Here is a 21431-nt window from a genome sequence, read left to right as displayed (position 1 = left end):
TAAACATTATTCAAATAACCTTTAAACAGGATTATTTGATGAAATGATCTCGTAATAATCACTTGGGAAGAAAATTGTTCCTTGTGCTGTTTTTAAACTAGAAAGTGGGGTGTGTGGATAATTCTATTCTCTCAACAATTAATTTCTTTTTCTGACATCTCTTGATATCGATAGAGTTGAGTTGCCCGCTGTGCTCTCGGTAATGGATGCGTTGAGTTATATAAAAAGAAGGTTATGATTTGTGTAAGCGAAAGCTCTGCTTTAATGGAGTGTGCTCAGTTGTCGACGTTGCCATTGGTTACGAACACTCAGTTTAAGATGAGGCATATTTCCTACTTACAGCGTCACATTTTTGTCACAGCGCCATCTGTTCATACATGAAGAAGTTTTTGTTTTCAAAAGCTTCTTCAATTCGCTATTTAGAATCACAAACACATTTGCTAGCATCTTCTTTTTTTTTGTGAATTGTACTCGCAATTTACACGAATGTAAGCAGCTTCGTTTTTTGCAAACTCACACTTTTTCCTTTAGAAATTATTATAGAAAATATAGTACGAATATTTTTAAGATATATATATGCTCGAAATCAAGAGAATGTCGACTTTCACTGGTGAATGTCAACTATAACATAGCCGCTTTGGTGAATGTCAGAAATATTTGTTATATCTGATTTGACATTAATTTATTCGTTGAAATTTTTATATTTAATACTTTGCAAATTTTAACTGCGAGCTTTTAATTCAATATACAGTTTTTAGGGGTCGTGATAGCCTGGTTGGTAGGGCACTGAACCCATGTTCAAGAATTCGCTGGGTTTGATCCCTGACGGCCGAAGACTTTCCGTGTAGTAAATGGTGACTGATGCACGTTAAATCTGTCGAGTCGCAAAGTCTTCCACGTTCCCATAACAAATCAATACCTCTGGGGATACTGACCCAAGAGTTTCCTTGTCTTCTGGATTGGTTCAAAATTACAAGGCTGCGGAGTTGAACATTAGTAGTCATAAACCCATGCAAATTGGATCGGCTGTTCAACGGCGGTTATAATATAAAATAAAATATACATTGTTTAGCGGCATGAAAAAAATAAACTCACGCCAACTCTTAGCTCCTAGAAGAGAGAAAGCATCATAAACAAGAAATTTGATCCTTTAGTAGTCCAAACGTTATGATAGTAACCTGAACTTAATGACATCTTTCTTATTTTTCTCTTCTGTGCAATTTCTGTTTCTTATGCCTCTATCACACGAGAGAAAAATATGTGCAACTGCAAGTGTAACTGCAAGTGTAAGTGCAACTGTAAGTGAAATTCCTCCGTTCGGAGTTGCCGAAAGGGTTGCTTAATTGCCTGAACGGTTGCATGAAATTGGGTTACCATATTTTGTTATTTATCTTTACTTTTGGCTCATATTTAATTTTATCATATGATTCTATTATATCATAGTTTCTCAACGATGTTCGTAAAGATGCTGTAGAATATTGATTGATTTTGATTTAATTTTTTACATTTGTATTTGTGTTAAGTCTTTTCTTCAGCAGGAAATTAAAATTCTGAAAACTTTATTTCCCCATTAGTGAAGTAGCATAGTATAAAAAGGATTATGGTTTCTACCTCATAATATGAGATAATATTAAGATATCATTGAATTTCATGCTGCGTCCCTAAAAAGATAAGGGGGTGAAAGGGGGATGGACTTAAATACTATCTAGAATTTTGACGATTTTTTTACGTTGATTTGAGTGACTAATGTATAAAACATAATGCGTAGCATTTTTAAAAAGTGCTTTTTAAGTGAAGTAGCATAGTATAAAAAGGATTATGATTTCTACCTCATAATATAAAATGATATTAAGATATCAATGAATTTCATGTTGTGTCCCTAAAAGGATAAGGGGGTGAAAGGGGGATGGACTTAAATACTATCTAGAATTTTGACGATTTTTTTATCTTGATTTGAGTGACTAAGGTATAAAACATGGTGCGTAGCGTTTTTAAAAAGTGCTTAAAGGTGCTTATTTTTGATTTTCATTTTTTAAAGGCCCTTAAAGGTGCTTTTCTTAATAAGTGTTTTTAAAAAGTGCCTTATTTTCCTTTTCCGAAAAAGAGATTTATGAAAAGGAATGTCGATTTTCTCCACATATTATGTAAAAACGTACTTTTCACATTTTTCTATTTCACGTTTTCAGAATTCATTCGTCCCGCACTGGACTGATCGTTAAGACACGGTTCCCAGCAGATCACCGAAGTCAAGCATCACTGGCTATGGTCAGTGTGCGGGTGGGTGACCACTTGGATCAGTCTGCGTAGGGACCGAGGGTGTGCGGTATGGGTCCTCGTTAAACTGTGCTACCGCAAAGTGCTCAACTTCGCTCGCAGGTCGTCGGGCTACCGAGGCGGGGGTGCCATCCCCTCCGCAGAGGATCAAAATTGTGATGGCATGTCTTCGGATCATCCTCCGGGATGTTTCCCAGTCCGTCGCCAATAGCCCATTGTGCAGCTCTAGTGCGACGTAAATTAACAACAACAGCAGAATTCATTCAACCATGATCAATTTCAGCGTACCGTCAGTCCATAGCGTATGAAAACGCCAATCATTTTACAGGTTTGGTGAAATACTTGCGAGTCCGCATGTGCGTCTAGTGAGCTGGGTTCGGTGAGATTCTTGCACTCTCATGCTGTATTTTGCAAGATATTCTCAATTTCAGGCTTTATTTTCCACCCTCTGAAATCGAACCGAAAAATCTCTTGATCATTTTTTTAATGGCTAATATAATCAAGAAAACAGTTCTTTGTCAAATTCTAGTTATTTTATCATGATCATGTAAAGTCTGAGAATTATTTTGCATTTTGTCAATTTACCTAGAGCTTTAAAATATTTTTTGAGTGCCTAAAATGTTCTTAAAAGTTGCTTATTTTTTGTTGAAAGATTTGGCTCCGCACCCTGTAAAAGCATAGTTTATTTATACATATTTACTATGTAACATGCTAGCTAGGCAAGTGCGGTATCATTATCTATGTAAACACTAAATCGAATGAGAATAAAAACAAGCTGTCTGATTTAATAGTTTAACAATTCGAAAATTTATAAAAAGTTTAATGTGTAGAAAGGACAATTTTATGACTTATACCACTTTATGCAACTGACATTGCTATCTAATCAAGTAAGGCATTTCTTCAAATTTATTTTTTAAGCTTAATTCAAAAAAATAGTCCTTTGAAATAATTCTGTAGAAGAAATGATGGTTTAATGTATGAAACATAAAATTTTTGAATTACCTTTCACTCATAAAATACTTATAACATCAAAACTATTAGATCTATCAAATCAATTCTATTTTTAAATTGAGTCTAAAAAATACATAATAAATAATGTCAGACTTGTCTATACTACAATGTCTCAGAATTTTATTTTCATCAAATTAATTTACATTACATGGAGGGATCATCAATTTTATTCATTTACACATTGCATATCAGGAATATCACTTTTATGAAAATTATTTTTTCCACTTTCTTAGTAAAATTGCTTTTTAAATATAAGAGGATTTTCAATGTCATACTTACATTTTATTGTAAAATTTAAAACATTCATTATTGGTATAAGATAATTTAATTAAAAATTATAGGATTTATTTTGGGACAAATTTATTGTAATATACAGTATATAAATTAAAATTTATTTATAACTATGAAAAAAAAAACAATATTTTATTAAGAACATACTTTTAATGTATCATATTATTTTGTTATAGCCCTTTACGTGTTTTGTTTTGCATTTTAAATAATACAAGAATCAATTTAAAAAATAAAACATTTATTGTCAAGTGAAACATTTAGAACATTATTCATTTTTATTTCTTATTTTTTAATTTCTTCCATAAAAACAGTATTACATCTCTTTCCTTCTTTACCAGATAAACCTTACAGGATTATACGAAATATCTGAAATAAAAGAAAGAAATCACTTTCATGATAAAATTTTACCAACACATTATTAGAATAAGGAAGATTAAATGCCATTAATTTGAAATCATTTAAGTCCTTAGGTATCCCTTTTAAGCTTATTTTAAGTTTGACAGATATTTTGACTATAGTTCTAAGATTATTCTATACACTAATGAAAGATGGCAGGTATGTTTAGTTTTGTAGTTCTTATGTTTGGATTGAAATTTGTTTCAAGAAAAATAAATTGTATTTATAAACGAAGACTCTTAAAAATGTAAGTATATTGAAAAATTAGAAAGGTACACTTACATACTTACTGTCATTATAGAAAAGCTAAGTATCAAGAGATAAATGTGAAGTATAAATAAAAAGTAAAGTATCATTAGTTAACTTTGAATAATTATAAACAAAATATTATGCAAATCATCATACACAAAAAAAAAAAAAAAAAAAAATAGAAGGGATGAATGTAGAAACAGTCAAGGAGATTGGGAATTTGCATTTTTAATAATTACTTTTTATATATAATATACTACCTTTCTTGTAATACTTTTCAATAATTACTGGAAAATGGGGTAACTTTGTGAGAAACAAGGTAAATATTTACCACACATATTTTCTAACTTGTTTTAAAATGAGATTTTCAAAAATTAAACGAATTCTTAGGGAAGAATAAAATAATTATTTCACTAAAAATTATAAAACTTTCAAATAATCGGACACATGCTTTTACAATCAACAGAAACAAAGATTAAAATTTAAAAATAAAGAAATATAATCATTATTATATTTTATGTTATAATACTGAAACAAAGTTTGGCGAGTTGCTTGGCGAATATTTCAAAGTAAAGCTTTTCGCCAGTATAATTCTTTACATATATAAAAATAGAAATTATTTCTATTTAAAGTAATTAAAACTTTGATCGGAACAAATTATAATAAGTTTTAATTTTATTAGCTTAAAATAAATAAATATTTTAAAAGAAAATTTATCGCAAAAATAATGTACTATACCTCCGATACTAAAATCTTGTGCAGGTTCCTGTTATGGTAGTACATCAACTGCATTGAGATGGTCATCTCATAGTGCGAAAGTATTTTTAATGCTTTCATTTTAAAAGAAATGTTATTATTAAACTAAAAACTTGTTCCGTCTCATCTATAAAAAAATTTCATCCGATCATCCTCTTCCTAACGTCGCCGCCATTTTTATTTACATTTGTATATGTCATCACATAAAATTGAAACGTCATAAAAAGCAAACGATCTGATTGGTTCATGAAAGAAATTGCCTGAACGGTTGCAGATATTTCGTGCAACCGTAATTTCTATATCACACGAGCGATTTTTGGAGAAATTTCACTTACAGTTGCACTTACACTTGCAGTTACACTTGCAGTTGCACATATTTTCTCTCGTGTGATATAGCCATTACGTTGGACTACTGAAATTGATGAGTGATGAGGCCTTCTCTCTTCTAAGAGGTGTTGTTCTTTCTCGATATATGCGAACTACTGGCGTTATCCAAAGTTCGCCAATGTTGGTGTTTACGGAAGCGAAAATAGCTCATTTATTGTTTAAAAGCACGTAAGCTTGGCGTAATGTTTACCCACTTAAAGGCGTTTAGATTTAAATATACCCTTTAAATTGTATATTCAAGCTCTAGCACATATTTTTGGTTTATCCAGAATCAAATTCGCGAAGGTATTGCACCGCAACTTTTAGAGTGTGTTTCAACAACTTTAAATGTAGTTATCACCTATTAATACTCTTTTTTTTTATCTGGGTGACCAGCAAAAATGTATCTGCATATGTTTTAATACGAGTGTCTAATTAAAGCTCTTTTACAGGTCCTAAACCTACAGGTCCAGAGCCACAATTCGCTGACGTCATACCCAATGTCACAATTGCCGCTGGACGAGATGTCACACTGCCCTGCGTTGTAGATGGTCTCGGAGATTACAAAGTATATTTCATTTTATTTCAGTTAAAACGATTTCTTTCTTTTTTTTAGGAATTTTATTTTATTGCACCACAATATTTGACTCAGACAATGAAATAAACTCATTCTATTACTTTAATTTATTAAATCATACCATAAAACTTAAGAATGAATGAAATGTTCATTCCTAAAATATAATAATAACAGTAAATAAACAATGGCAAACAATATTTATAATGTTTACAACTATATTCCTCCTAACAATTGATAAAAGTTAAGAGGCGAGTCAGGCTATGATGGGCTAAAGCCCCCAGTGTTTGGTACTCGGGTTATAAACCCACTAAAGGAAAGAATAGCTTAATCAGCTTTGCCCTGTCCGAGGATAGAACCTCGAACCTGTGACACAAAAGCGCTTGAAATGTACTTGAAATTACAATTATAATCGAAATTGAAGAAAGATTAAATCTCCAATACAATGTTTCAAAAAACACATTTAATAAAACATTTGTTTTAAAATATGCGTGCATAAAACTAACACATTTAATTAAAGTAATAGTTATTAATTAATTCATTAAAATAATTGCCAAGCAATTTGTTATTTCTTGTGTTTGTTGTTACAAACTTCAAACCTTATTTTTATAATTCAAAGGAATTTTATCAACTAATGTCTTTTCACCCAAGAACTTCCTTTAAACTATGAAATTGAACAACTTCTTGAGCTTGAGAAATTGTCTTTGATGTCAAAGATAAAGCTTATCAACGACTTACATAATTGTACATTTTTTAAATCAAAAATAATTCTTTCAAAAAATATATCATATCACTTCAATTCAAACGCTATAAATATTTTTTTTATTTATTTATTTTTCTTTTTAAAGAAAAGAAGAAGAAAAAGCTTGAGTTTCTGCTTGTATTTAGAAAAAATATTTGGGAGGCGCAGTAGAATTTTATAATGTTCTTAAACTTTACTTCCCGAACCTTCCAGAAATTTAAGGTACCGTCTCCCTTTATTATACTTTGACAATGACTTTGAAATATTTTTACATACCGGTGTTCCCTTCAGGGTTCAGAAATCTCTATGAATACCGCATATGTTTCTTTTGATATTGATATTCTATATCTTGTGTTGTGTGACGCCTATATCTTGTGTGAGCCTATATCTCCGAGGATTCCTTTTCAATTCAGTTCTTATATCGTCTATATACATAAAAATCAGATGGAGGTGATGCATTCTCATTGGTGAAATAAATCACGTGGGATTGGTAAGATAAATATAGTTTCCTCACAAGAAGAATACGATGTGCTGCCATCTACATAAAATTAATAAAAGTTATTAAGGTATTGTTTACTTGTAAAATAGTTTCAGCCCCAATTTTAGGTTATTTTACTACTTATACTTTTAAATTAGTTATTAAAAAAGGCTATTTAATTTTAATTAAATATTACTTGTAATATTTATCTGCCGGCCAGATAGTCGAGCGGTTAGCGTGCATTACTGCGAAGTCAATGGCTGCGGGTTCGAATTCCGCTCAGGACATGGGTGTTTCTGTCTGTGTGTTGTTCTCGATTGTGTGATGAGAGAATGTGGCCCACCCTATAAACGGGCATCTGTGGAAGTATGTAGGTAACGTTGCTCGCCTCAGTAACTTAGATTCACAGGTGCCCACTGGGTAATGTTTTTTTTTCTCCAATGCCTACATTTTTCGTCAATTCAGGCATTTACAGGGCAGATTTGTTGGCCTCTCTTTCAGGGGCACCATATAAGGTGGGCCAACGTTTCTCCCACAGTAAGGACAGATAGTACAGAGAAGGAAAGAACACCCATGCCTTGCCCGGGATTCGAACCCAGTACATTTCTGATGCAAGGGCAGTTCCCTAACCCATACCTGCCAACTTTTAATCCCTTCCATTATTACTTTTCCCAGTGGTATTAAAATGGAATTAAAACTTCAATTTTAAGCAAACAAATTCGTTGTATTTGAGAAAACTTAAGTTGTCAACCATGACAGTAACGCATATTAATATATGTGCTTAATTTTTGTAAGAATAGTGGTGATCAATATCATTTAAAAATTAAGATTATAAAAGAAAAAATAGTATATAATTACTACCACTTTAAATATGAAAATGAAATCTTGCGGAAAATCCGGAAGAGTTGGCAGGTATGCTAACCCCTACACAGGCCGGTCGGCCCACTGGGTAATGTTAAATGAGTAATACTACTGGCATCTTCGTTGACGATGAACGTAAAAGTTCAGTCTCTGCCATTAGAAAAATAATATTTATTTAGTTTTTTCTTAGTGTGTTCAGTTATTGTTAGTTTCAGATTCTGGATATTATTCCAAATTACAGGCATAAAAGTAAAAGCAATGTTTCTTATTACGCAACGTTTTATGATATACCAATTTAAATTGGTATCTGAACTTGTTAACCATTACACCATTACTAAACAGTAAATAAGTTTAATTAACTTTCATTATGAGCTTCGTATAAAACAGCGGCCATTCAAAATATGCAATTAAAACAATTAATAAGAAATTTTGAAATATTTTCAGAAAATGACTTGTCGCATTATTACTAAATAATCTCTTGGGTTAAAATATTTTACTGCAATGGTTTTTTTTACATTAACTTTATTCTAAATCGGAGTATAAAAAACGAAAATTATAGATCGGATTGCGATGATAATCGAGCAAAATGATTACTTTTAAATTTTATCCAAGTATAGAATCGGAAACAAAATCTAAGTTTTTACCGGAAAGCATTTTGGAATCCTTTAATTAAATATCTTCTATTTACTTAATTTAATTTTCAAGAAACCGTGTGGAAAAAGTTTTTATTTGTATCAAGTTCAATTGTATTTTGAGCGCTTATGCTTCCGACTGTACAAACCTTCATCTATCAGCAGGCACCTTAAGTTTGAATCGATTTTGCTTGTCTCATATACTAGTGAATTGATGTATGATAAATTTTAATGGTAGTTACGACACAATACTCCCCCCCACCAGAGTTTTATCTATGATTGATTCGATGAACAGATACCACTAGTTTCCGAACTTGTAAAAAACCGGAGGATTTGTATTAAGTTCACCGGATTCCGAGCGCTTGTGGTGAGAGCTGTATTAAGTTCACCGCGTTTTGAGAGTTTGTCCTGAGAGCTGTATTAAGTTCACGGTTGTGTGTATGATTTCTCCTGTGTTGCTATTAGTGCAGAATTCCATTGCACGTTCAGATTGAGAAGCAAGAGCGCAATAAGGACGATGACGTAATCATAAATAACAAAGTCAACTGTTCAATGTGGACAATCTATCGAAGTGGGCGTTACATTCGATGCAAGAGAGTCCGCAGGTCACCAATGTGAGGAAAGGGCTTTCGACAATGTGAAATTTCATCTATCAAATGGTACCTCAAGATTAAATCGAGTTAGCATGTCTTATATACTACTGAATTGACGTTTAATAGTTGTAGTGGTAGTTACGCAAAAAAAAATTAAGAAATAGTAGAAGCAGAGTCCTAATGGTTGAAGAGTTAAGTGAGTTGGAAGCTGAGACCTCAACTTAGATATGTTTTTTACTGATTTTTTTCTGAGTTTTAAACCTTGTGCGCATAAAACTGTAAAATGTACATTTAGAGTTAAGTGCAGTTTAGTCACAAAAACGTTTCTAACAATTAAACGCTTCACTGATTTCAAACTCTGTGTAAAGGCCGAGATTTGTAGGGCACTGGGCCCATGTCCAGGAGTTCGTGTTTCCGATCCCGGCTGGCCAAAGACTCCCTGTATTGTAAATGGTGACTGATGCACGTCTAATCTGTCGAGTCGCAAAGTCCTCCAGGTTCCCATAACAAATCAATACCTCTGGGGGTACTGATGCTGGAGTTTCCTTGTCTTCTGGATTGGTTCAAAATTATAAGGCTACGGAGTTGAACCTTAGTAGTCGTAAACTCAAAATTCGGCCGGCTGTTCAACGACAATTATAAAATAAAATATAAAAACTCTGTATAAAGTTTTAATTGGGGTATCGTATCACGTGACATTTGTGGTATACATTTGTTCGATGTAGAATTGCGTAATCAGTCAGAGTAAGACATAACTTTGCAAAATATTTGCCTGTAATTATTGTCCCAATTAAAACACTTTGTTTATAGGTTTCCAGTTAAAGAACTTTTCCTCTGATAAATATTTTTCTTTCGCTTATTAGCAGCGACACTTCGAGAGAGAATGAAACAATTTAGATATCCGAAAAGACTTCTTGGAATTGTTCTTTTAAGAGTCTGGTGAATTTTAATCTGCTTTGTATCGATTTGAATTTTCTAACGGAGAACTTAATTATTTTCTAAATCCTCCCTCCTCTTCCGCCCCTACCCCCTTCAGAGAGACTGTTTGGGATCACTATGCAGTTGCAGTCAGAATTCCTTCTGTAAAGGGTCACACTTTACCCATTTTCGAATATTCGCTCCATTAATTGTTAGCTTTTCCCCTTCCAGGAATTTCATCATAAAATTCTTGATTAACTCATTTTAAATAGTCACAAAACTATTCCCTCTGAGTTCTCTGACATTCGGGGCCAAATTGAAGCGAGTACTTCTTAATCTTAGAAAAGGATTATTTTTAAATTCAACGATTTCTGTTTATCTAAAAAAAAATGTAGGACCTAAATAAGAAAGTAAAAAAAAAGAAGGTAAGGTCAGATATTTCATTTTTAGAGATGACTCATTTCAAACAATACTTACAACTGACAATATTTTATTGATTTTTCAATAAATGCTCAGAAAATACTTTTGTATAAATGCTCAGAAAATATTAAAATATAAAGTAAAAATAAGTGAGGTACTTATCTATTTCACAGGCATGGACGATAATGTTAACAATTAAAAAAAATCAGTAAATTTAATTGTTTTTTGATTTTTTTTTCTCTCTATTTTTTGTTCTAATAGTGCTATAGAGCCAGGAAATGGCTCAGGGGATAAAATGTTCGCCTTCCATTTAGAAGAACCAGGTTTGAATCCCAACGATAGCTGGTTGATACTGATACCGCATCCAGCTCGTACTGACTACAGTGCTGACGCAAAATATCCAGAGTGTTAGACGGATCATGAGTTAGAGTCCCCTTGTTGTCAAGCTAACTGTGAGAGATTTTCGTGGTTTGCCTTGTAATTTTGAACCCAATCCAGAAGACAAGGGAAGACCTGGATCAAGTATTAAGGAGAAATTTGCCTTCGTTAAGGACTTTTTGATGGAACTAACTTTTTTTAAATCATTTGTGTTACATGGGGAGGAAGATCACGAGAACCTCCCACGAGTAGCCTAATCGCAAGGGGACTCTAACCCATGATCCATCTACCACTGAGGATATTCCACGTCAGCACTGTGGTAGGTGTAAACCGGAAGCGGAATTTGTGTCGACCAGCCATCACTGGGATTCGAACCCGGTTCACTTCATTGGAATGAGAACGCTCTAACCCATGACCCATCGCGAGTTACAAATAAAAAAAAATTAGTCACTCATTTTTGCTTTTGATGCACCTTTTATTTATTCGAAATTGTATTTTTGACATTGTACTCTTCGCGGTTAATCCCCTTGTGTTCTACTGTATACCGTAATTAAAGCAAACTCCATTCTTTATGCGTCGTTCATTCTTCATGCATTCATTCTTCACTGTTCAAATTTCAGCACAAATGGTTCAAGAGACTGAAGAATTCTTTATTTTATGGTTTAATCACATCAAACAATGAAAGAAATAAAATGACACGACGAGCATACTGCTAAAAATTTGAGTTTGTTTTTAACTTTTCTAAGAAAACATGGTAAGTCATTGCTGACTTTAAACTTAAATAAAACAAAAAATATACTTTTCAGGATTAAATCAAATGTTGTTTGATCATAATTAAATAGACATGATCCTGAACAGAAGAGACAATTTCTTAAGACTCGAGCATTTCTCTAAATTAAAAACACTAATTATCGTCACTTTTGCGGTGATTCTTTTGAGTAAACGTGTCAGCAAAGAACTGAAATTAATCATCTTTCCTTATTCTGCTTTGCATTTTTTTTCACCTTTACGTTTTACGACAAAACTTCTTAAAAATCTGCATTTTGTGAATTAATCACCGATGACTCGGTCAATTTATCACGTGTCTTCCCCTTCCTGTCTTCATGCTCCATCGGAGAGGGAGAGGGGGAGACAAATATTTAAAGTCAGTGATTGAACCTTGAGAAGAAGTCAACTGTTATTACTTCCGGTTTCTTTGCATTGAAGAAACTGTCAACGTTCATTAATACCTGAAACTTATATAGAAAAAAAAAATTCACGGTCGTTAATTTTAAAATACCCGCTTTACTGTATTACTTATGAAAGTAGTATAATTAGTTTTGGGATAAAAATTAATTCATGAAACAGCTGCTTTTTAAAAATGGAATTTTCAAAATAAAACAATCAATATAAGTCATATATCATTGAAAAAAAAAATAAACGGTGTTAAATTTACAAATCATGTAAATTTAACTTCTGAAAAATGATTTTAAATTCACTTGAAAATAAATTTTTGCGCAAGATTACATTTCCATAACAATTTAAGATGTTTCAATTTTCAGATAACCTGATCTAATTTTGTTTCTTTTGAAGTTTAAAAAAATAAAATTAAATGTTTTTTTTTTTTACCCATTGGCAAAATGTGTCTTGGTTTTTATCTGATGGCGTCCACACACTTTTCAACTGTGTGAACAGTGCGCATGCGTCGTCATTGCATGCGTTGCTATGGTGACCGCTGCTGTTTTTCTTTTTATTTTCACTTGCAGGCATTTTTAATGTATTTACATAATAATAATTTTCACTTTTTTTATATTCTTTTTAAATTAACTTATAATGACTGGCTTGATGGTGATTTTAATATAAATATGAATACTGAAGAAAGAAAAGTATTTTGTGACGTCTTGAAACACGTACATAGGCAGGATATAAAAATCCATCCGACGACAAACATCAATTGAGACAGTTTTTACAACCCATGATTTGAAATGTTGTGGAGTTTAACGGAGTCAATCCAGAAAGAAAAAGCATTTGACCAATGGGCCATCACAACTTTACAATAAGGCCATCACAACTTTTTTGTTCGTTTCGTTTCTTTAAAAAAAATTTTTCATTATCCCATACTAATAACACAGTAAAGAAGTTTTTCATATTTTTCAATAATGACAAAATTTATGTATGTATAAAAAATAATTATTTATTAATGATTTTTTTTGCTCGGAAAAGAATGTTATTTAAATGTAAATTTTATATTTATCATTCAAGTTACATAATAACTTACTGCATATTTGCTTATTTATTGGACGCTTTGCTGTTACAAATATTTCAAAAAGTTTCACGCGAAATTCTACTTTATTTTGCTTAATAAGTGGCATACAAATAGTTCCCTCAAAAATACACATTGCTATTATTAAGCTGTTACCTATATTATGTTTATTATGATTTCCTTCAACATTAGAATAAAATATAAGAATCCAAAGAGAAGAATATAATTAATTGTATATAAAATTAATTATTAAACTTTTATTAGTTTTTGCAAAAGAATTTGTTTTTTGATGTTTGTAAAGAATCTAATTAAATGTAACAAATTGAAAAACTAAAATTGTAATCATTTCATAGAACTCGTTATTTACCTTTTGTTTATTCTGTTTCTTCGTAAATAAGTTATAACTTTTTTATTAGAGTAAAATTTAAATATTTAAGAATTTAAAAAAGTTTTTTAAGTAATTATAGAATGAAAGGAAACATTTTTTTTTACATAAATTTCTAAAAAGTATACATCTGAAATCTTAAAGAAAAAACTTTAATTATAAATGCAATATTTTTTTTCATTTATTGAAACAACTTCAATTATTTTCATAATTCGGAATTATCTTCATGAAGCTTTAATGAAAACCTATTAAATATTTATAAATTTGACTCATGTAAATATTTTTAATTCATTTTTTTGAAAATTCTCTACGTTCAGCCCGTACTTGTTTTTCTTCCTCTGAAATTGATAACTTCACTGTATTTGAGTTTGTTAAACTTTATAAAGAAGGAAATAAAATAAATAAAAATATATGAAATTTCTAAATATAAATGTTTATTTTTTGATGATGTATGTGAGCTTATAAAGTCAACGAAATTGTAAAATCTTGCAATTGATCTTAGATGAAAGGAATTACTAACAAAATTGTACTTTTGAAAACATTCTACGTTCTTCTGAATCTATGTATTTTAGTTTTTTCGGAAAAATTTGGATCTTTTTATTGAAAAAATGCTTTTTTATACACGGCTATCTGTTTTTTCTATTTTTTAAAAGCCGTTTTTTCTAAATTCATTAAATGTAAATGTAAGTTTTCTTCAAAAGCTTGAACAAAACAGTAGTAACTGCTTTGTTCGGGCCAAATTAATCGACACACTATAAGATATTCTGTGCAAAATCTTAATTATCAGGTAATACTATACAGCTGTATTGTTCTTTTTTAATTTGTTTGCTTTAGTGTATCCATTAGTTCAATTCGACGATATATGATAGAAATTCGACAATTGGATAAATTGGACGATATATTATATAAATATAGAATATTTATTATATCAGGTATTATATAAGTATATTATAATAATTAGACGCACTGTAGTGTTTTAATAATTGCATGTTTTGCACAAGTTTATAGACAATACTTTTATATTTAAACATACATGTAATGGGTTTTTATAGAGGAGATTTTTTATATACTTTCCATTTGTATTTATTGTTAGCGTATTGCATTACAATGTTAACCAATGAATACACGGACAAAAGCAAGTGTAAACCAGCTACAGCTGCATAAAAACACTAAAGCTGTATAGTTATTACCTGATAATTAAGATTTTACATAGAATCTTACAATGCGTCTAATAATTTGGCTAGGGGCTGTAAGTTTTATAGTTGCAAGGACTATTATTTCAAACAAGTTAGCGTCTTTGTCCTTCTCTAAATTATAATACTTATTCATCGATTTCAAAATTTATTCTAGACGCATTTTAGAGTACTTTAAAAGTACTTTGATAGAAGTTTTTACATCCTTTATTTTCGTCTTATTTGCTTAAAATTATTCGATCCTTATGAATTAATGCAGGTATAGTATGATGGTAAATAGAACTTTCAACTCATTTCCTTATCTTTCATGCCTGTATCAACAGAATTATGGATTAAATTTAAGTAAATAGTAATAGTTAAATTGTTTCTCATTTCAGCTTTCAATCTATAGAATTTATCGCTGAAGCAGATTTAAGTTCTAGAATTTGAAACAGTAGCATTCTTTACTTATTATTACAAAAGATCGAGGAAAAATTTACTCATAATTTCTGTAAAAAGTATGTGTATCCTCTCACAGCGAATTATTTTTTATTAAATAGATTCAAGATGGTATATTTTTATTACATATTTCAAATCTAAATACATTTTAGAGTTAAATAATCAAATTTTCTTTGTATAAGAGTTTAGATCGTAAAAAAACCTGCTATTCGAAAATGGAAATTGAAGAATAATCATATCAAATCAAAATTTTGAAAAATCTTAGTTGAATTATGATTTATTTTATGAAATACGAAGATAAAACGTGTATGCTAATGAAAATATGCAAAATACTTACGAAACATTTATTCGAAATGTTTTTTTTTCTTAAAAAAAAAGAAAAAAGAAACAGCACTTTTTGAAAAGAGTACATAAAATGTTGAAAAATTTGCTTATATATTTCGCAAAAAATATGGACAACTAGATATTAAAAATCACAGAAAAGCCGAAATGAATACCGGTTCCACATTTAAATAGACGGGAGAAATACATCCTACCAGAAATAGTGGGGTGCACGAAGTTTGTTACTAGAAATCGCTGGATATACAGCAAGTGGGTTAAAGGTATTATCTGATTCTATTGGTTTTTTGTTTACTGATTTTAAATAACTTGTTGTTAGGTATTTCCTGAAACTATTTTATTTTTAAAAGTTCTTCTAATACATTTATTGCTAAAAACCAGCAACTTATTTCTATTTATTTTTAAGTTATAGCAAGATTCTAATCTGTAACCGATGTATAAAAGTACAGATTGAGCATTGGAATTGTGTATTCGGATTTATTTTTCATTTGATATTGTCCTGCACATGCCCAAAATTTATTTAGAATAGCGAAAGCACAATTTAACCTGCTAGCTATCTCTACTTCCTCTCTTGTTTATAAGCTGGAGCTTAAGCGAACAATAAATCTTAAAAACGGAATTTTTTCTTCTAAAAAACTAAATTTATAAAACTGCGGTAATGATTTTATTGAAAAATGGTTTTAACAAGTTTTCACGCAGCAAAGTTTTTGTTTCTTCAGGTTTTATTTTAAAAGACGTCTTATTTTATAACCCCAATTAGACAACGTTTCAATTTTCATCAAATTTTGAAAAGTAAACAATCGTTTGACGGTCAAGCTTTCAAATGATCTAGTTCATGTTTTTCTCGTGACGTCATTATTCTTTATTTAACAATACTCTTTTCTTTTATCTAAAGGCCTGGTTTCTTAGGACAGGACGCCGTCAGCTGGAAATCAGCGCTAACCTCTGATTGGTCCATTTGTGAGTTTGATAGTATACGTCATCGAACGCTCATCTTAAACTACAATTGCCGTCCAACTCAACTGCAGTTGGATTACAACGTGACGTTAACCACAGAAGCAATGGCGGACAACATCCAACAGCACATTGAAATCAGCCAAGATTTTGATTTTGACATTAAACATAGCTTCTTCATTAAACATATCACTCTTCATTTAGTTCATCTATAATGTGTTGTTTCTTGGACAAAGTCATTATTTGTTCTCTAAAACACTGGTCGACAATCACAAAATGAATACAAATTCAAAATAAATATTTGTTTACGCTATTAACGCATGCGCAATGAGAGATAATGTCTGCGTTGGACCGACTGCTCACGCTGATCTAACAAAAAAGTATTTTTTTGGCGTCAGCTCTACGTCAACTTTCCGCCGACGCCCAGATAAGGCGCTAGTTCTAAGAAACCAGGCCTTGAGCTAACAAACTAGTATTTTATTGGCATCAGCGGGACGTTGACGTCACGCTGACGCCCAGATAAGGCGCTTGTCCTAAGAAACCAGATCTTAAGGCTCCTATACTATCAGTCTTAAGGGGCTCTAATCAGTCTAATTCAAGAGCTCTACTTTCATCAAAATTTTAAATAATTGGATACCTGCCAATGACGCCATCGTTCGTAAATCACGACATTCATTGATGGAGAAGTTAATCAGGTGCGACACACAAGCGTGACGTGGCGTAGAGGCGTCTAATTAAATCTGATTTGAATTACAGTACAGAACGCGTTATCCGGAATTCAGAAAACCGGAAAACCAAAAAACCGGAACGAAATTCGATAAATTTTCGCGCCATTTAAAAAAAAAATTTTTTTTTTCGTCATAAGATTTTAGGATTTTTTTTCTTTTTTGAAGGATGTTTACCTTACCATCATTTTAGAAATAATCATTAGTGTATTCCTTCATCGTTTTTTCTTCTTTTTAAGATTATTTCCAAAAAAACATTTTTCTTGTTGGGTTTAACAATAAACAAACGGCTTTTTGTAGCGATTAAGAAAACCGGAAAAATCAGTTATCCGGAATAGCGATGGTCCCGATCCTTCCGGATAATCGGTTCCCTACTACTTGGTTAAGCATAATCACTTCACTTATTTTCGAATTGTTACCCAATTCTATCAGAGAAACAACTACAATAAAAGCGAGATGAAATCTTAAAAAATAATAAAATACAAGTCACGATTTTTATAAACTTAGGTTACATTCTTACTGAATCTGGTTTGATCTGTCTGTATAAAATGCATCAATCAAACTCTCGATTTCTAAATGCATATATTATATTTTTTTTTTATTTTGGTGAAAAAAGTTTCAACAAAAAATACAGTCGGTGCAGCTTTGAAAATATTTTGTATTAAAATAAAAATTTTGTTTTCGATCCATTTCACAAAATCTTTCGTTATTAACAAAAAGAGAGGAATAGAATATCTCCTCTCTTCGCTAAAAATTTAAATTAATTAAACTTTTTTGCCTGTTTTCGAACGATACAGTCGAAACATTTTGGAGTTGGGCTCCAGAAACTCCAAATCAAGGAACTTACCCATTGCATCAATTTTGTTTTTCATATAAAAAACCTCATTTTTATAGCTTATTCTTCGTAAAAACCAATACATTCCAATCCCGCTATAGTGAACATGGTTTATAGTGAACTCCCAGATATAGTGAACGAAATGTTTGCTCCCGTGCCTTGCTACACACGTATAATGTTTTTTTGTGGATATAGTGAACCAAAAAACGGGAGGAAGTTGGACTTTTTTCTGCCTTCGACTAATTTTCTTCCTTTTTTAGCAATAATTTTGAAATTTCTACTTCAAAATTAATACACATACCGATGTTTAATATCATCTATAGCATGGAATGTAGCAACAAGCAACTTTTCTTGTTTGATTCATTATTGAATAGCATTATTGAATGGATTCAGCATTCAAGAATGACGCAATTTTCCAGTATCTGGACAAATGCTTCAAGCCAAAGCCGATGAATTTGCTAAGCGATTTAGTGAGACTACTATTATGTGCTCGAATGGCTGGTTAGACAGCTTCAAAAAGCAGAATAACATAAATTCAGGAAAAATTATCCGAGATTCGGGAAGTGTTTCCATATCTGATGTTGAGGATTGCTCATGAGCTAAAGATTATTAATTTTTTTGTACGTAAGACGAAGAGTAATAAAAAATTTAATTTAACGCATTTTTTGTTACTACATGTTATTTTTCAGTAATTTTTGTATTTCATTTTATTGCTCATTCATTTAAATAATGTGTAATAAAAGGGGGGAGTTTTGAACCATTAGTTAAAATTGTTTGCGAAACGGATATAGTGAAGTCTCGGTTACAGTAAACCCAGATTTCGGTCCCTTGAAGGTTCATTATAGCGGGGTTTGACTGTATTTAGAAACGAATAATTTTCTATAAAATTCCGAAATTTTAAGTTCTATCACAAATTATGCCCTTTTTCACTTGTTTTTAAATTTGTCCTTTCTACAACAATTTTGAATTACGAATTTTTATTGAATTTAGTAAAAATCTAATAATTCCTAATTCTGAATTTTTTTGGCATTCGTTGAAAAAAATTACACTTTTCATACACAATTGCTTCCAGAATACTATTTCATCTGATATGATCTAAATATTTCTAATTCAACATTAGGTTAATATTCGTTATCCTATTTTTAATAACTTTTAAAAATCCCTCCGCTCTCATCTCTCGATTCGTTAATATTCCAAGAGCAGATTGTTCCATTCGATGGAGATTATTCGATCCCTCTTCTTTTTCTTCTAAAAAGGATGAACAGAATGTATCGCATTTTGTTGAAACAAGCGGAACTAATTCCCAAACAATCATTACTTATTTATTCGCATTCTGTATGCAGAATTTGCCGTTTCATGTCATTTCTAATTAAGCAGACGCCGGCCAATAATAGGAGAGCCGGGACCGAACTTGTAATCCTTCATGTATAATTACATGCGTCAAAGAACGACTAATGGAATTTTTAACTAGAGTAACGAATTTTGCCTTTTTTTTTCTTTTCTTTCTACTCTACTGCTATGTTTATTTATTTTTTAAATGAAATGAAAGAGCGAGAGAGATTAAGAGGGAGATGGAGACGGGTGAAATCACAATTTTTTTTTCTTTTTTAGAAGTGTTTGGTATTAATATGAAAACGGAAAAAGAGTGCTAAAAACATGAATTCACGAACTCACTCACAAAAAAACTATAAGTATGCCGTAGAGGTGATATTTTTTTTGGAAGTTTATTAAGTGAATTTTAGGATGAATCGTTTTTCAGACTCATTATTTATTAGCTTTTAGGATATAATTAAGAAAGTGCTGAAAACTGTTAATCAGAAACATAAAACTATAAGTAATTAATGTGCTACGTGATAAAAAAAACGTTTTCACTAAGTGCCTGAAATAGGTAGAAAAGTGAAAGAAAATTTTGATAGATGAGGCTATGTAATCACACGGTTAGTTTGAAATTTAAAATTGCTTCATTTTCACATTTTTGGTTTAGAAACGAAATACAGTCCCTGGTCGAATTATTAGACAGCACTCTAAGATTCTATGTAAAATCTTAATTATCAGGTGATACTATACAGCTTTATTGTTTTTACGGGACTGAAACCGGTTTGCACTTGTTTACGTCTGTGTATGAATTGGTTAAATTGGATAATGTATAATATAAATTCGAAGATTGGCGAAAATTATATAATATATTACATAAATATAGAATAATTATTATATCAGGTATTATATTAGTATATTATAATAATTAATCCAAATTATTAGACGTACTGTAGTGTTTTAATAATGACATGTTTTGCACGAGTTTATATGCAATACTTTGGTACTTAAACAAATGTGCAATGGGTTTTTATTCAGGATATTTTTTATATACTTCCTATTTGTATTTATTTCTAACGTATTGCATTACAATGGTAACCAATTGATGCACGAACATAAACAAGTGTAAACCGGTTTCAGCCACGTAAAAATAATAATGTTGTATAGCAGTGTTCCCTAACTCCCGGTCCGTGGATAAAATGGCACCGGGGCGCCCATTTCATTGAAACGGAATTTAAATTCCTAGATTTATACCCCAAATTAAAAATATCTGTGCTCCATTAAAATTTTATTTATTTTGAACCGAAGGTAGTGACATAAATTTTTTAATATTTGTAATGCATCATTGTCTCCGATTACCCCCAGATGCAACCGTCTCATTGCAGAGAAACAAGCTTTGGGTTCTCATTGATTTAACGTTATAGTAAGTTAATATGTTACATCACTTTATATTTATTTTTAGGTGTAGCTGTATTTTATTTTGAAGGCATGTTTAAATACAATTAAATTAAAATTAATAAAACAAAATAATCTGAAATATAAACAATCCACCTCCCCCTGCGGGCCGCGGATCTTTAGGATGTCAAAAGGCAAGAATTTAAAAAATTTTAATTATTTTGAGAAAAAATCACGACCTGAAATTAGTGAGGTGACAGCATCTAGTACCAATGTAAGTTTCTCTGTTGTACAGAAATGTGATACTTCCGTTGAAGAAAACGTTTCTAGCATAACAAAATCTGATGAATGTGAAAGTGGCCCTCAAAGTGTTACTTCCCACCCATATGACATTTGACTTTTTTCAAAAGTTATTACATTATGTTCTTAAACTTAAAAAATCAAATCAAAATTTAACTAAACAATGTTGGTTAAATGCTGTCAAAAAGTCAAAATTGTCCAGCTGTCTAAATTAGAGAAATAATAGTGCTTTATTACAGACTCGAATTTCTTTTAGTAGTTTCAGAAAATTATGAACACCCCCCTTGAAAAAATTCTGCGTACGCCCCTGGTTCACAGGTCCGTGGTGATAAAAATGTTGGGGAACACTGTTGTATAGTACCCGATAATTAC

At 31.2% G+C, this 21431-nt stretch overlaps 1 protein-coding gene across 1 annotated transcript in view; it reads left to right on the top strand.

Annotated features, from left to right (window-relative positions):
* The window catches only part of LOC122269681 (lachesin), a 373596-nt gene that overhangs the window by 306157 nt on the left and 46008 nt on the right, over positions 1-21431 (top strand). The window contains exon 2 of the mRNA XM_087153881.1: positions 5796-5911. Within this exon, the coding sequence (XP_087010007.1) occupies positions 5796-5911 (116 nt within the window). The remainder of the gene's footprint in view (positions 1-5795; positions 5912-21431) is intronic.

The sequence above is a fragment of the Parasteatoda tepidariorum genome, chromosome 10 (genome assembly GCF_982258835.1).
Source record: "Parasteatoda tepidariorum strain Cologne lab strain chromosome 10, Ptep-v5.0, whole genome shotgun sequence".
Classification (NCBI taxonomy): domain Eukaryota; kingdom Metazoa; phylum Arthropoda; class Arachnida; order Araneae; family Theridiidae; genus Parasteatoda; species Parasteatoda tepidariorum.
This window is presented reverse-complemented; position numbering and strand designations above follow the sequence as displayed.